Raw genomic sequence first — 15,376 nt, forward strand, 5'->3', positions numbered from 1 at the left:
ATAAGAATATAACATAAATTCCTATTTTTTCCCCTAAAGGACACCTTTCAGATGAGCATGTAGTAATATCTTGTACACCTTTTAATTCCTGTGGGTGCACACATGATCCAAAAGTGTATGTACTAGATGTGTTGTTCTTCCACTGTCAACATAATTGTTCTTAAATACAGTTCAAAAGATGAGATGATTAACTAACTGTGAACTTTCTCAAGTTACAGCCATTCTTAAACACAAGCCAGGAAGATGAGATTACCCTTCAATGAATTTACCCTTATGCACAACAAAGCGGGTGTAAAATTATATCCTGTAGTGTTGTAAATATTTAAAAGTATTTAAATCAGTGTTGTGATTCAGTATCAGCTTGGTGAGCCTTTCAGTATGTGATGAATCAACATTTTTGTACTGCAGCTTCTTAATAGAAGCTGTGTGTTTCTCTAGCGGAGTTTGATGCATGTAATTGCAGCACAGTCGATTTCTGTATCATGGGTGTGTGGCAAAACACACCTCCAGTGTTTGGCGTGGCGTGTCCTGAGTGAGCTGCTAGCTTTCCAGGCAAATGTGAACATCTAGAGGGTACTGTAGCAGAGAAATCATAGTGGAACGCTACAATGAAAACATTAAGATTGGAAGCCCTACAAAATATAAACCATTAATAATTACTCTACAAAAGCTACTCAGTGAATAACTTATGGTAATAAGCTATATTTTTTTGCACACTGTGCTAACTGATCTTCTGTGGAAATACAGTATTGTCTCTTACTTGTTAAATATATCCTGACAATGAGACAGTTTGCTCTTTCCTACCAGGTGGATTTTTCTCTTCCTTCCTTCCTTCCTTCCTTCCTTCCTTCCTTCCTTCCTTCCTTCCTTCCTTCCTTCCTTCCTTCCTGCCTGCCTGCCTGCCTGCCTGCCTGCCTCCCTCCTTCCTTCCTTCTTTCCTTCCTTCCTTTCTTTCCCTTCCTTTTTTCTTTCCACTTCCTTCCTTCTTGACACTTAGTAGAGAAATTTGGAGTCTCTGGAAGGTTTGTCTCTCTTGGGAGTTCAGCAAATACTGGCTTCCATGTCTGACATCAAAAAGTAGTTTTCAGGGTGCTCTGCCCTTTCAGACCCCTGTAAATCGACACAGTTGGTCCTCCACAATGAACACAGGCAAGTGGGACATCTCTCTCTCACATGCTGAAAGGATTCAGTGTATGTATCTTGCTAGAGCTGGTGCAGGCCAGCGGTTCCTGGAGAGTGACACAAGTCATCTGTCATCTGCCTTTGCTTCAGCTCCACAGCTGCAAGAGCAGCAAGCGCTGGAGCCGATGAGTCCAGAGGAGAGACTCTGCTAAAGGCTGGCCAAGAAGCCAAGCCACAGGCAGAGACACTGGTATATAAAATACATTCCAGTGGTTGGCATCTGGGCCCTGCAGCTGCCAAGCACACCCAGTGTGTGGCCATGGGTGTTGGCTTCAATACTAGAACATTTTGAGAGGGAGGCCAACAACCAGTAACCAGAGCAGACAGTTACTACAGAAATTAAATTCATGTGCCAATTTGCTTGCTTATTTCAAAAGACAAAATTTTATCTCATAAGTATAGTTTTGAACATACCCATGTAACAGTTAACAGAAATACGCAGATATTTGCTAGTAGGGGGAGGGGGTAAAATACTGATGTAAGTGAAACGATGCTCCTTGGGGCACTGGTTAACAAAACAAAACCATACCCATTATACTATTCCTTAATTAATGCACGAGTTTCCTTAGAGACCACAGCTCTGTTGGGGGACACAAGTCTGGCGTATTTCTTTCCCAGAGACAGTGGGGGGAGAGTTATATAAAACAAAGATAGAGGTGAAATGAAAGATATGCCACAGGACAGCATGTTTCAGCTCCAAAGACAGGGTCTGTGCACTATTAATGTGTGAGCAGGTCAGAGTGTCATGTAAAAACAGAAAGGTTGTATTAAACCTTTAGAACATAATAGAATCTAACATGTGGCTTAGAGTATAGTATATCTAATGGGATGCCTACTACACAGTCCCAAACTGGATCAGGCTGTATATCCAGCTCTTCAGTGGCAGCTATACCACAACAGATGATTACATTTAATAATATGTTAAGAATATACATGGTCAATGTAAAAGCGGAATCTTTGCCTTCCTTCCTTTTAAAAAATAGATGCTGTTAGGTACTTAAAATACTCGAGCTGTGCTAGCAAAAACTTCATAGAGGCTAATTTACCAATCAGATCACACGTTAATTAGCCAAAGGGATTATTGTTTTAAACACAGCATTCATTTTCCTTTCAACGAGGCTTGAGGACATTGCTCTTGCATGATTCTGCAGTCCCTGTCTCCCCAAGCCCAAAAGCAACGCTGGAGTGCAGTGCTTCTCTAGAGAGCTCTCTAAAACTGCGAGGCTAAGATACTGCCTCAGTGACTCACAGACCTCCCACCAAATCTTCTCACTTTGCAGCATCTGCAAATTCAGTTAAGAATCTGAATGTCAATCAATGGTTTTCTCTGGCTCAGTAATCATTCACAATAATGATTTTGTTATTGAAACTTCAGCACAAGTTCTGTTGAAGATTTACAGGCCAGAATGGAATCCAGCTCTCTGGCCTTTAATTATCCTAGCTCTATAGTGCTAAAAAACATAGAAAAAAAAATCAAAGCCACTGAATTACTCAGATATAACTTTACAAGCTCTTCGGACATATTAATTTAGAAAGACAACATGGTAAATTGAAATAAAAAATTTTAAGTTTCTATCATATATGGACTTGAATAAATAAAAACAAAACAAGAAACATCAGATTGCACTAGAAACCTGTCAACAATCTACTGTCATAATTTTCTTCTGAGACCTTAGCTTTTAAATGCCTGTCTCATCCAGACTATAAATTATTGGTGAAATCTTCAACAGTTAAAATGGAAAGATGTAATAGTCATCCTAGTTAATATTAATGTTTTCTTAACTCAGTTAAAGCCTGCAAAGTGGGAACCAACTACCTTAAATCCTAGCTTAACTCAATAACTATTTTGCCTCAGAATAAAGCTGTTGCATATTAAGTGTTTGATTTTAATCCCTTTGTTATAACTGAGAATTTACTCACCAAATTACCATGTTCATGTCAATATAAAAAAATATTGTATGTGTATCACAGGAGAGCCTGTGAATTCAAATGGTAATGAGATCTTTTCTTTTCTGTTTCTGTGTTACTGGACTAGATTGTGCTGTACTGGGGCTTCTTAACAGTTTGATGTCTGTGGAACAGATGGCTGAACAGAATGAGTTACTGATGCAGATGCAAAGTTGACACAGAACCATCTCCAGGCAGTGATAATAGAGATGGATGGCTCTGGGAGGGAAAGTTCACAAAATTATGTATCTTATCAGCACACTGTAGACCCTAAGCCTTTGACATTTCAGCTTGTTCTCAAGAAAGATGATTTCTCTTTGCAATTATGCTCATTTTGTTTCTTTTGCTATTGGCCTTTTCATGACAACTGCAGGCTGAAGAAATTTAACCATAAAGATTTTTTCTAATATAAAACCCCCACTTGCAAGTCTTGTTACAAGCAGCTTAACGAGGCAGGACTTTAAAACACCATTCTGTTTCTCTTTTTAACAAGACTCTTATCCCTGCTCTGTCTTTGCCTTCTGCTTGGCCTTTGGGGAGAGCAAGTCTGTATACTAACACGTAATTTGCAAATAATCCCAATGGCCACATTGATCATCATTATTTTGAAATCTCCTATACACATTGGCCAATAGGATTTTTACCAAAGATCTCAGCTGTTGTTTCTTATGTTCTTCTGCTGTGCAGTCCACTGGTCAGTCTAGCATGAGGTGGTAACTCATGCCTGAGGTGTGTTTTGTAACTTGTCCTACCTTTTGTGTCATTGGAGCACACATATCCCATCATATGCATAAACTGGATCCTTCGTGACTGCTTGTACTAAACATCTTCTTTTCTCATTTCTCTCAGTTACAAGACTTGCACGCTGTATTTATCATTGAAGAGGGTGGGAATTTAGCACAAAAACAAGTCTCCTTTCTTCCCTTCTTTCTCACTTCTTCTTATTATCATAATTATCAATTTATAACTGTTATTATGTTATTTGCTATTGCAACTTTCTCCTTCAGTCTTCCATCTGCTGCAAAGCCAGATCTCTGCCAACTCAACCATACTTGCACTGCAGTTGGTTCTACAGTTTGGCTCAACAAGAAGCAGTGGAGCCCTAAGCTCCTTTCAGGGAGCACAGTTGCTGAGTAGGAAAGAGTACATTTTTCATTCTGAGCTTTTAAGCAACAGCCAGGAACAAGCAAGTGCTAATGAAGAGGAAGTTAGAAACTGTCTTGTGACAGGTTACATAAAGTGAAGATTTAGGCAAAGGGAAACCAGAAAAAGCTTTCTGCAGCAGATTCCTCAAATAAGCAATGTGGATTTGTGACTGCCAACACTCCCTCCGCTGGAGGATGCACTGTGCTTCTAGCTTAAATCAACCCAAAGTGAGCAACTCCTCTTGGTACTGGCTCTCCTCATTCTCTTTGGGCAAGGCAAAGTCCCTCGCTAAGCCCAGCCACTCTCCTGCCTTTTTTGCTCAGGATGCATTAACTCTTGCCACACCGACACCTGGATTGAACCCTGTCTGAATCTTCCCAACGTGGTTGGTTGTGCTTAGACAAAGTCCAGGTCACTTGCTGCAGCCCTTTTGGTCTCCACTCCTACTGCTCAGCATGTCCCCAAACGGCAGCAGTGATGGAGAGGGCCACGTCCCACTGCCCTGGTACAGGTGACACTCTCACACAGGTCCACGCTCAGCTCCCTCACCACATCACTGCTGGTTACTCTCCCATGGGTTTGCCACTCGGTTAGGAAGTGACAGACCCTGTCCCACTCGCGGTGGATTTTGCTCACGATTACTCTTGTGCACCTTGTGTGCATTTTCTGGAGCCTTTTCCCCGCGGCTGCGGGGAGGGGTTTTTCCATATCCCCCTCACACAGGCACGACGCGGGCACGGGCGGTGTCTTGCTGTGGTGACCGAAGTCCCCCTCAAGAACAGGTCTTTTCTCTCCAGAGGCCGTTCTCGTCACCAGCACCTCTTCAGCCTCAGCTGTCCACTTTGAGCATACCTCTGCAAGACTATAAGATCTGAGTGAAACCTATAATTCTTTTAATTGATATTTCTTCATCCCAAGCGCCTCTCTCCCTCCCTCCCCGCCGTGTGCCCGCGGCCCTGGCGCGGAGCAGCAGCGCCGCCTGGTGCCCGCTGAGCCCGCGGCCCCCGCCCTCCCTCCGGGCCGCGGCTGAGGGATGGATACACGGCCCTGGCCGCCTTGTTGTTCCTGTCGGAAACAGGAGCCCCCGGGATCACCTCTCATCCAGCAGCCGTAGGGGTTGGAGTGTGTGAACCATCTCTGTTACTGCTTCATCGCCTGACTCGCCAGCCCGGGAGATAAACCCAGCGCTCATTTTTGGTAAAATTCCTCCTGCCTTATTTTCCCGTGGTGTATTCGTTCATTTCAGCCCTGAATCTTTTAAAAGTCTTGTACACATTTGTGTGAGAAAAATAAACCAACAGCCCGGAGATAAACAGAAGCACATTTGTTCTATCAAAAAGTCATTGAAACAAGTCATTTTGGTCTGAAATAAAAGTGTGGTGTGAGTATTAGAGACACTGCTTCTTGCCAGAGGTGAGAGGAGGACTAGGCAGCAGCATTAAAATTTAACACATAAATACTAAGTTCTTACATCTTTACTATGAGTACGTAGGAATATGTTCCATTTCACAAATGGAAATATTGGCATAAAATTGCTTCCTTTATGTCATACGGAGACTGAATGACAGAGCTGAGATTTCAGTTCAGGCATTACCTGAACTGCTGTGGTGTATGTGTGGCACTCACCTCAAGTTTATGAAATGAGGGTTTTTCCTATTAAGTAGACAGTTATTATGAAGAAATAGCAATAAAAAAATATTTTACTCAAATCTTATACTCTTGCAGAGATATGCTCAAATCCCAAAGTGGATAACTAAAGTTGTAGGGGTGCTGATGACAAAACTATCCCAATCTGTAGTCACAATAGCCTCTAAAGAGAAAAGATGTGCTTTTGCCACATGCTTCGAATCCGAATTACTTACATTTTGATAGACACATTCTTTGCACAGGCAAAGGAGGGGAGTGTGGCAATAAAAATACCTAATCTTTCTCTTTGAATATCTAGGGATGGGACTATAGCATCAGAAGGAGTAGGCAGAACAGCAGGGAAGATAGAACCACCAATATAATATCTTTTTTCCTCTGAGAGGTGGCTGGAATCTCTTCTGATGTTGAACAGCTAGGAGACATCCTCTGTGGATGTTTTCCTTAGGAATATCCAGCCAATCCCACTACCCTATAGTATGTTTTTACCCTCATTCCGTGCCCATCTCAGGTGGGGAGAATGTCTTACTACCTTCCTTTTTATCCGCTTCCTTGCAGAAGCCTTTTATCTATTAGAAGGCAGCATATCTCTCTCCACTTTCTCTTTTCTAGAAAAGCTCTATTTGTTCTGTCTTTCTTCATGAGTCCTTCAGTCTCTGCTCTGGAGTCACATCTTGAGAGTCTTCAGCCAAAGACATATTCCCTCCCCTTCCCTCTCCTCTTTGTATGCTTTTTTGTTCCATTGAGCTTCTTTCTCTGAAGCATCATAGCTCTCCATATCTGCCTCTTGTCCTATCTTTGTTTTCTCAGTTCTTGTTTCCTCTTACCTAGTTTAGACCCTGCTACTGTTCTTATCCTAAATCTTGGCAGGATGCTCCAGTTTGTTTCCCCTAAGTTGTCCTTAGTGAAAATTTTTCTTTCTGTTGCCACTTGTGAAGCCCCCTCCATGTTCTCTACTTCTACCTCTGACTTCAGGCAGAGAAGGTTCCTCAGTACTCCTAACTTCCACTCCCTAAAAACGGTATTTGCAAGTCTTACACTTTTCCAAGAGAGGATTTCTTACCTCCTGTTCCCACACAGTCCACAGATACTGTTTGGGCATGATGGGGACCCTGACCACTCCATCAGCACAGTGGAGGAAGTTGCTGAGGGAGCATCACAGTGGTTTGTGAAAGCCAAACAGCTCCTGGGCCTCCCTATATCTCCTCCTTCCTGCAGACCTGCCTTTGGCTCCTGTACAACAAAGTTGTATCAGGTTGTCTCCTCCAGGTTTCTAGACTCAGGACTGAGTGCAGGGCTGAATTTTTAGCACTGACCTGGCCAATCACAGCCCAGACCTGCAACTTCTGGGGTTGTCACCTGTGTGTAGACCCTTCTGCTAAATCCTAGGTTTGCACATGCCCATACAGGAGTGAATGGCAGTCAGTCTTTTCAGGTCTTGTAACGTGATAAAATTAGGACTGTGCAATTAATTTCCCCTTCGCATCTACCTTGTTTTCTTCTAGCAGAGTAAAGCCTTTTTTAAACACTACTCCAAAAAATTCCTGAGCATGCTGGCAAAAGCTGATGGAGTTGTTTAACATGGGCAATACAACATATTTTTTCCTTGACCTCACAGTTGGAAGCCGAGCCTTTTGGCTTTAATTAACATAAAATATGTCTGAGGCAGATATTTGTCATGGGAGAGCTTAGTTTTCAAAATACAAAGATCAACAAAGTTATGAGCCATGAAAAAAATAATCATACAAAGTAATGGAAAATGGGAAATTCTTGTAAAAAGCAATTCTGTTAGCCTTTTTCTGTCATATATATATAATCAAACACAGTTCCACACTGTGCAATTAAGGATGCTATCAAATACCTGTATTTATTATTGAACTACTGCTAAAAATACAATTTTATAACAAACAGGCTACTGTATACAAATAGTAAGATCTTTACTTCTGTAAACTAAAACAGGAATGGAGTGCAGTGTCTGGCATGTAGTACACTGTACCAGATCCCAGGGGTTATTAGTAAATATACATGTGCTATGAGCAAAACAGTCTTGACTCAAGGAGTTTGACTTAATTTGTTGCAAATTGACATAAACCTTAAATTACTGATTGGCGTATTGAAAAGCCAAGTAGACAAACACCTAAGAAGGCACAGGGAAATGCCTCTCTTACTCTTTCAACTTCAGTCCAACACCTCTCCTTCCACCTTCCTAATCAAGGTTGCCTGCAGCAAAGGAGGTTGGTCTTTGATGTGTAGTTTATCTCTTTTAAAAAAAGGCTTTACTCTGCTAAAAGAAAAAGGGTAGATGTGAGGGGAAAATTGTCAGCACAGGCCTAATTTTACCAATATTTTCTTCTGCTCCTTCCTTCTTGTTTCCTCAGCCCCAATGTGTGTCACCTGTGGGCTGCAGTCCCTCAGGAGTGTCCCTGTCCCAGAGTGGTTCACCCATAGGCTGCAGTCCCTTAGGGATGTCCCTGCTTGGAAAGCCCCCACAGCGTCCCTGTGTGCTTCTATGTATTGAGAAATGGGCCACTTTCAGACCTGTTTACTTCTTAGTTGCTAAGACTGAGATAACAAAATATTTCTTTGTATTTGGTTAAACATTCTTGAACCTTACTCTCCAGTTTTGCTTCTACAATTTCCTTTTCTCTGGTCTGTGGTTTGAAAAATACAAGGTAATCTTCCAAAAAGTCAAATGCCCTTTTCAACCTTGATTGCAAAATATGTAAAAAGCTGGAATAATGTTCAACAACCTTGAACATTTCACTGTCTGTGTTGGGGTTTTTTAAATTCAAAACACTTTTTTTTTCAGACAGATACTTTGTCCTATTTTTTCTACACTGTAAGTCTTCTCTGCTGAAAATAGGAACATGCCAAAGGACATCAATAACATAAAGGCCAGTTTCTATTTCTCCCAGATAACCAGCAGTATCATACATTGGAAACTTTCTTTTAAGATTTTGGTGCTGGAAATCTTGTTCATTGACTGCATTCTCTGCTTGCCTCAGATTCTTGGAAAGCCTGTGAAGCATTGTTAGCAAGCTCTAGCAAGTGTTCCAGTTTCCCAGCTGTCTGAGCTGCACTCTTTTCTTTGCACTCTACCCAGTCTTTTAGCTGACTTTTAAAGACTTGACCTTGTGTATCTGATATGTATGAATTGTGTGGTGCTCTTTTTTAAGCTGCTTTGGCCCAGTTTAATGCAGAGTCATATTTCTTTTCTTTAATGTAAAATCTTGCTAAGGCCTGGCAAATGTCACCATTTTGCTCAAATCTAAAGGATGCTTGTTCTAGCACATATTCCACATCACCACTCTTTTCTTCCTTATGAATGACTTCAGTTAAGGGGGAAAACAATGTGTTTGACTCATCACCATGTTCCTTGAGCTGCCTAGTAAACAGCAGGGTTTGTCTATCGTCACAAATAAGTTTGTCTTGCTTTAATGAAGTCTTATAAAACGAATCTTCTTTCAATAACTTTAACATAATTGCACTTTTAGTCAAGCCATAGGTTAGTTTCAATTCTGTTAGGCAGTGAGATGGTATCAATGGATGAATGACACGAAGACCTTTGTATCTTGTGTGTTCATGTACCTGATCAGATACTAGACTATTGGAACAAATTCCCATCTTTTCTATTAATTTATCTTTATTGAAGCCTACGTCTTGAGAATTTTTTCCTAAGAATTCTTCACAAACTGATACTGAAATTGTAGATTTTTTTTACAAATGAGTTTACAGTATCAGATAACAAACAAGTTGTGCTGGTTTAGAGGCAGTATCCAAGTTATGCAAGGTATTTTTTACCATTTTTTCTATATACTGTGGATCAAAGTTTTTCTTCATAATCACAAATGAATAGAAGTTTTTAGGATTTGAATGCACCTTTCAATATCTTCTAGTTTCTAATCAAAGGCCCTTTGCTCTTTTTCAGAAAGCACATGTTTTATAGAAACACTGTTCAAGGAATTGATTGACAAACTTTAATCAGGCTTCTGAGATCTCATACAGTTTAGAATGATCACTACAGGTTTTCCATACCGAAGACATTTTTCTATTATAGTTGTCTGAATTTTTTTCTTCAGAATATCGATATTTTCTTGCTCTTCAAAATCATCCACAAGAAGTAATACTGGTAAATAGCCTGTGTCATCATTTGTTCCAAAGGTGAGTAAAGTTGTCACCTGTGTTCCAAAATCACTTGGTTTGCTTTTCAGAACAGCACATCTGAATTGCTTCTGGAAATTCCAAAGGATATACATAGATAACTTTGTACCGCCACACCCTGGGTGGTGGTAGAGGTTGATAATTTTTAAAGGTGGTTGATTAACACCACCTTTGATGAAGACAGAATTAGGTCTTCAAGCTTTTCATAACCATCCCTTCTGATAAATTCTGAAGTCTAGTTTTCAGAATAAAAGTAGAAATCCCACCATGATACTTTACCACCTCGATAAAACTCTTCTTCCCACTCTCAGGAAATTTTAAAATTTATCTTCATTGCTCTGTATTCCTGTGCCATTGCATTCATTTCCACAAAGTATTTCTAGTGCTGCCTTGGAGTCTTTTTCTTTGGGAGAAGAACAGTAGAATAACCAACAGAGGGCAGAAGTCTTTCAGAAGACCACATATGTGATGGTAGTTTTATGGTGGTACCATTTTCCATTTCCAGCTTTACATTAGACACACATTTCTTTGAGAGTACTTCCTCACTGACACCTCTAGCGTGCAGAAGATCTTTCCATTGCTGGTATGTACTCACACCAACGCAAATTCAGACCATGTCTGAACAGTCCCTTTAATTCTTGTAAAATGTCATAAAAGTTCCAGTAAGGGGATCTGCTGAATCTTCCAATGTGGAAAGCAAAAGAAACACTATTAAAAGCTTTCCATTTTGCTTTACATCTTTGTGTGAAAGAAAGGAAATAATTTTTCTGATGTCAGCAGCTCTCTCTTGTTGCCATGAAGGGGAATCCAACTGCAGTTCCTTATTGCCTGAAGTCTGATTCACCATTACAGAATGGGTTAAGAACTGGCTGGATGGCCAGGCCTAGAGAGTGGTGGTGAATGATGCTGCATCCAGTTGGTGGCTGGTCACCAGTGGTGTCCCCCAGGGATCAGTGTTGGGCCCAGTTTAATATCTTTATTGTTGATCTGGAAGAGGGTATCGAGTGTACCATTAGCAAATTTGCAGATAACATCACATCGGGGGCGGGAGTTTTTATCTGCTGTAGGGTAGGAGGGTCCTGCAGAGGGACCTGGACAGGCTGGATAGATGAGCTGAATCCAGTGGTATGAGGTTCAACAAGGCCAAATGCCGGGTCCTGCACTTTGGTCACAACAACCCCCTGCAGTGCTACAGGCTGGGCACAGAGTGGCTGGAGAGCAGCCAGGTGGAAAGGGACCTGGGAGTACTCATTGACAGAAGGTAGAACACAAGCCAGCAGTGTGTCCAGGTGGCCAAGAAGGCCAGTGGCATCCTGGCCTGAATCAAGAACAGTGTGGCCAGCAGGAGCAGGGAAGTGATCCTTCCCCTGTACTCTGCATTGGTGAGGCCACACCTGGAGTTCCGTATTCAGTTCTGGGCCCCTCAGTTCAGCAAGGATATTGAGGTGCTGGAGTGGATCCAGAGAAGAGCAACGAGGCTGGTGAAGGGACTTGAGCACAAGTCCTATGAGGAGAGGCTGAGGGAGTTGGGGTTGTTTAGCCTGGAGAAGAGAAGGCTTGTGGGAGACCTTATTGTGCTCTACAACTACCTGAAAAGAGGTTGTAGTCAGGTGGGGATCGTTCTCTTCTCCCTGGCAACCAGCAATAGGACAAGAGGACACAGTCTTAAGCTGCACCACTGGAGGTTTAGGTTGGACATTAGGAAGAAGTTCTTCACAAAAAGGGTGATTGGGAATTGGAATTGGCTGCTCAGGGAGATGGTGGATTCACTGTCCCTAGAGGTGTTTAAGAAAAGACTGGAATTGGCACTTAGTGCCATTGTCTGTTTGACAAGGTGGTGTTAGGTCATAGGTTGGACTCAATTTATCTCAGAGGTCTTTTCCAACCTAGATGTTTCTGTGTTTCTGTGATTTTATTGTATGGGCTGATGTGACAACCATTTGTTCCCCAAAACTGGCTCTCAACCTGACATTCCCTAGCTTGTGATCTCAGTAGGGTTTGAAGCAGTATCATCCTTCCCCCCATTCTGGCCTCTTCTCTTGCACTGATTGGGTGGCGAGCTGGTGCAATGAACTGCAGCACATTGTTATACATCAGCTTAGTCTATGGACAGGTCAGATCCAGTCAGCTTTCTGTGAGGTTGCTTGAGCTCTTTATTAGTATGGGCCAGACCATGCCAGTGGAATGAGTGGAAGGTGCTGTAAAACCACATACTTGTATGGACATGTGCATTTGCATTTGCAGGCTTCCAAAATCTACAGCTGAAATTGTTATGCATATTCTTTTGTGTTATGCAATGTTATAAAATTATACTTCACAACCCTTGTTTCTTGTGTTGGAAGTCCTAAGTAGATTATATGCTTGACTGGTGAAGCTGGAATAAATACATTTATTGACTAGTCTTTTCTTTTCCTGGTTTCCTAAAGAGGCATCATTGACAAATGACACTCTGTGTTCCCTTCTTGTCAGATGGGAAAGAATGCTGAAGCTCAGAAGCATTTTGTGAAGTTATATGCTGCTATGACTGAAAGTTGTGCAAACTTAGCTGAATTAGCTAGCTTGAGCACTGACAGCAGTGCAGACAGACAGCAAGAATGCTTGAGGAACTGAAATTCAAATTATGTTACTTTATGCTATCCCTGAGCTCTGTGGTCAGCACTCAACACTTGTGTCTGAGAAACTTAGGGAGTCAGAGAACTGGAAAAAGCTGGACTACCAGGTGTCTCAATGGAATGAGCCTGCAGACCTCTCAGAGGACTCAAGTGGGTCTTTCCTTTTTCTTGTCTTATTAGAAATGGACAAGAAGTGATCAGAGCCCCTTTTGTTAGAAGAAATTTTCTACATACTAGAGGACTTCATCTTTCTTTGTATCTTTTCCCACCAAGAAAGAAACGTGGTTTTTTAGGCCTGTTCTAAACTTTATCTCATTTATGTTGCTTCGCTAAGGCTTTCCTCATTTGGCTGTATTTTCAGACAGACTTGAAAGGAGTTTCAAATGGAATCCAATTTTCTCATTGTCCTAACCTGCTATTTAGAATAGTGATCCAGAATATTTGAATGTATTTGGAATCTTCTGTACTTTTAAATACAACTTGTGGACGGGACTAAGCATGAAAGACTCAAAGGACTTCAAAAGTGGTTGAAAGCTGGGTTTAGCATTTAATGTGATATATCAGCATACAAAAATTCAGAAGGTGAAGTTAAAGAGGAAAGTGTAGCTCTAAGGAAAACATATGAAAGATGTCCAACACAATTTTAGTTCTCTCCCAGCTAAGCTTTTGTCTTAACAAAACATCCTTATTCCTTTACTATTAAGATGAAAACCAGTTATATAGAAGATACTTTTTAGCACTACAGGAAATAAAAAGGATGTACCTTGATGAAGATATCAGTGTTGACCTTAGACAGCACTTTCCTAAATAAGAACACGTGTTAATTTTTGGTTGGGCTATGCTATGGTGTTGAGTTGCCCTAGGTCAGATGCCCTGCCCTAATATCTCTACATTAAATTGTATCTGAGCTATGAGATCCTCTGCAACCATCAGCTTTGTACTTTGCCCTGGAACGCAGCACATAGCCTGAGGAGATACATACATATTATCTTTCTAGGTGGAGCAGGATTTCCAACATGCTGGTATTTGCATTGCATGTTTAGCTGAACTGTGATGCAGATTTACACTTGAATGGATTCTTTAGATGTCTAATCTTCTGTCTATTGTTTATTTACCACAGATTCTAATCATGAAATGATAATTTGCTTTTTTCCCCTCATTATTTTGATGACACAGCACAACTGTCACTTTCTTTCCATCACAAGGCTGCATCAGTTTCACTGCTTACAATGTGATCCCTTTATATCTGCTTGTGAAGCGTTTGGAAAGTTTTGCAGCAGTTCTGACTCTCTAGAAAGGTCCTGTGGTCTCCAAGGAAAGGCAGTGAGGGAGCAGGGCTCCTACTCTGTAGGAGCTGGGCTCATTTCATACTCATGAGATTTTAGGAAGAACTATTTGTTGAGCAAAACATTTCTGTACAGACTTACATAGACTGTTATACTGTCAGCCAGTGATAAAGATTGGATACTGCACTTGAAAGTTTTTAAGAGATGCTTATGAACAACATTCTGCAGTTTTTTGTGTATGGGTAGAGAATATACTCAACAATAGGGCATTACTGACTATTCAAGGGCATCTAATACAGCAGCATTAAAAAAATACTTGGTTAGCCACAAAAATATTCACAATACAACCATTTAGCTACCCAGAAAGTAGCTTCTATAAATCAGGAAGCCTCTTCCAGGAAACAGGATTGAGGAAACAGTCCTCCTTCAAATGCACAAGCCACGTGAGACATGACCAATTCACAGGTCTGGCAGGAAGTTAGTGTTTACTAATATTAGCTCCTTTCCCTTTCTCCTTCTCACATGCATAGAAGCTCCTGCCATGTCCTGTGGGAAGCCATTGCCCTCTAGCTCCCAGAAAGATACATTATAGCACCATCCTGGTGACAGATTTCCAAAGGAATTACGCTAACACTGAAGAAAGTCCATAAAAAATACGTAATTCTATTTTATCTGAGTAAAGCAAAAGAAGAAATAAAAAAGAAGCTGCTTAAAAAATTGTTTTAATCTGAGATCATAGAACAATGATGTCTCTCCTTTTCAAGTCTCAGCTTTCTACAGGTAAAATCATGGAGGTACATGAACAGTACTGTGCACAGTACTGTGTTTTAGATCTTTCTTAGCTGGCCATGCATGTTTAATGAGTGTTTACTGAAGGCATACATTCCCTTTACATTAACATGAACTCATTGTGTTATAAGTGCTAGTGTCATTTTTGCTGAGACCTACATACTAATCATCTCCCTGAGCTCACAGAATCACAGCATGACTGAGACTGGAAAGCACCTCTGGAGATCATCTAGTCCAACTCCTGCTCAAAGCAGGGTCTCAGGAAACTCTCATTCCCTATTTATTATACCAATTAATCTTTACAGTATAAAATTGTATTAACTTTCTTTCAAACATATGTATAGTTTACATTGTATACTGAATAGCCATGCTTAAGCAAGCAGAACAAAGGACCCCAGCTCATGGTAATGATGAGGACAACCTAGTCCCTGAGATAAGTACTTTGCTTCTTGGAAACTTAAAAACTGTCCATGAGGGATAAAAGATACCCCTGGACAACCAAGATAACACCAGCATCCTAGCCCTTCTAACACATATTTGAAACCTTCCCACTGTCTGTCTCCACAGATAAGTAACCATAGCAAGACTGACCCCAGGGACATCTGATCA

The 15,376-nt window shown here is 41.1% G+C and overlaps 1 protein-coding gene across 1 annotated transcript in view; it reads right to left on the minus strand.

The window, feature by feature from the left end:
- Positions 1–10,927, minus strand: part of SAMD9L (sterile alpha motif domain containing 9 like) — an 88,782-nt gene extending 77,855 nt beyond the window's left edge. Inside the window, 6 exon segments of the mRNA XM_027893210.1 lie at positions 8,529–8,922; positions 8,924–9,797; positions 9,800–10,229; positions 10,232–10,382; positions 10,384–10,471; positions 10,474–10,927. Coding sequence (XP_027749011.1) covers positions 8,529–8,922; positions 8,924–9,797; positions 9,800–10,229; positions 10,232–10,382; positions 10,384–10,471; positions 10,474–10,927 — 2,391 coding nt within the window.
- Between the last annotated feature and the right edge of the window lie 4,449 nt (positions 10,928–15,376).

Source organism: Empidonax traillii, unplaced genomic scaffold (genome assembly GCF_003031625.1).
Source record: "Empidonax traillii isolate 1590-97213 ecotype Southwest subspecies unplaced genomic scaffold, ASM303162v1 scaffold384:size1533304, whole genome shotgun sequence".
Lineage (NCBI taxonomy): Eukaryota > Metazoa > Chordata > Aves > Passeriformes > Tyrannidae > Empidonax > Empidonax traillii.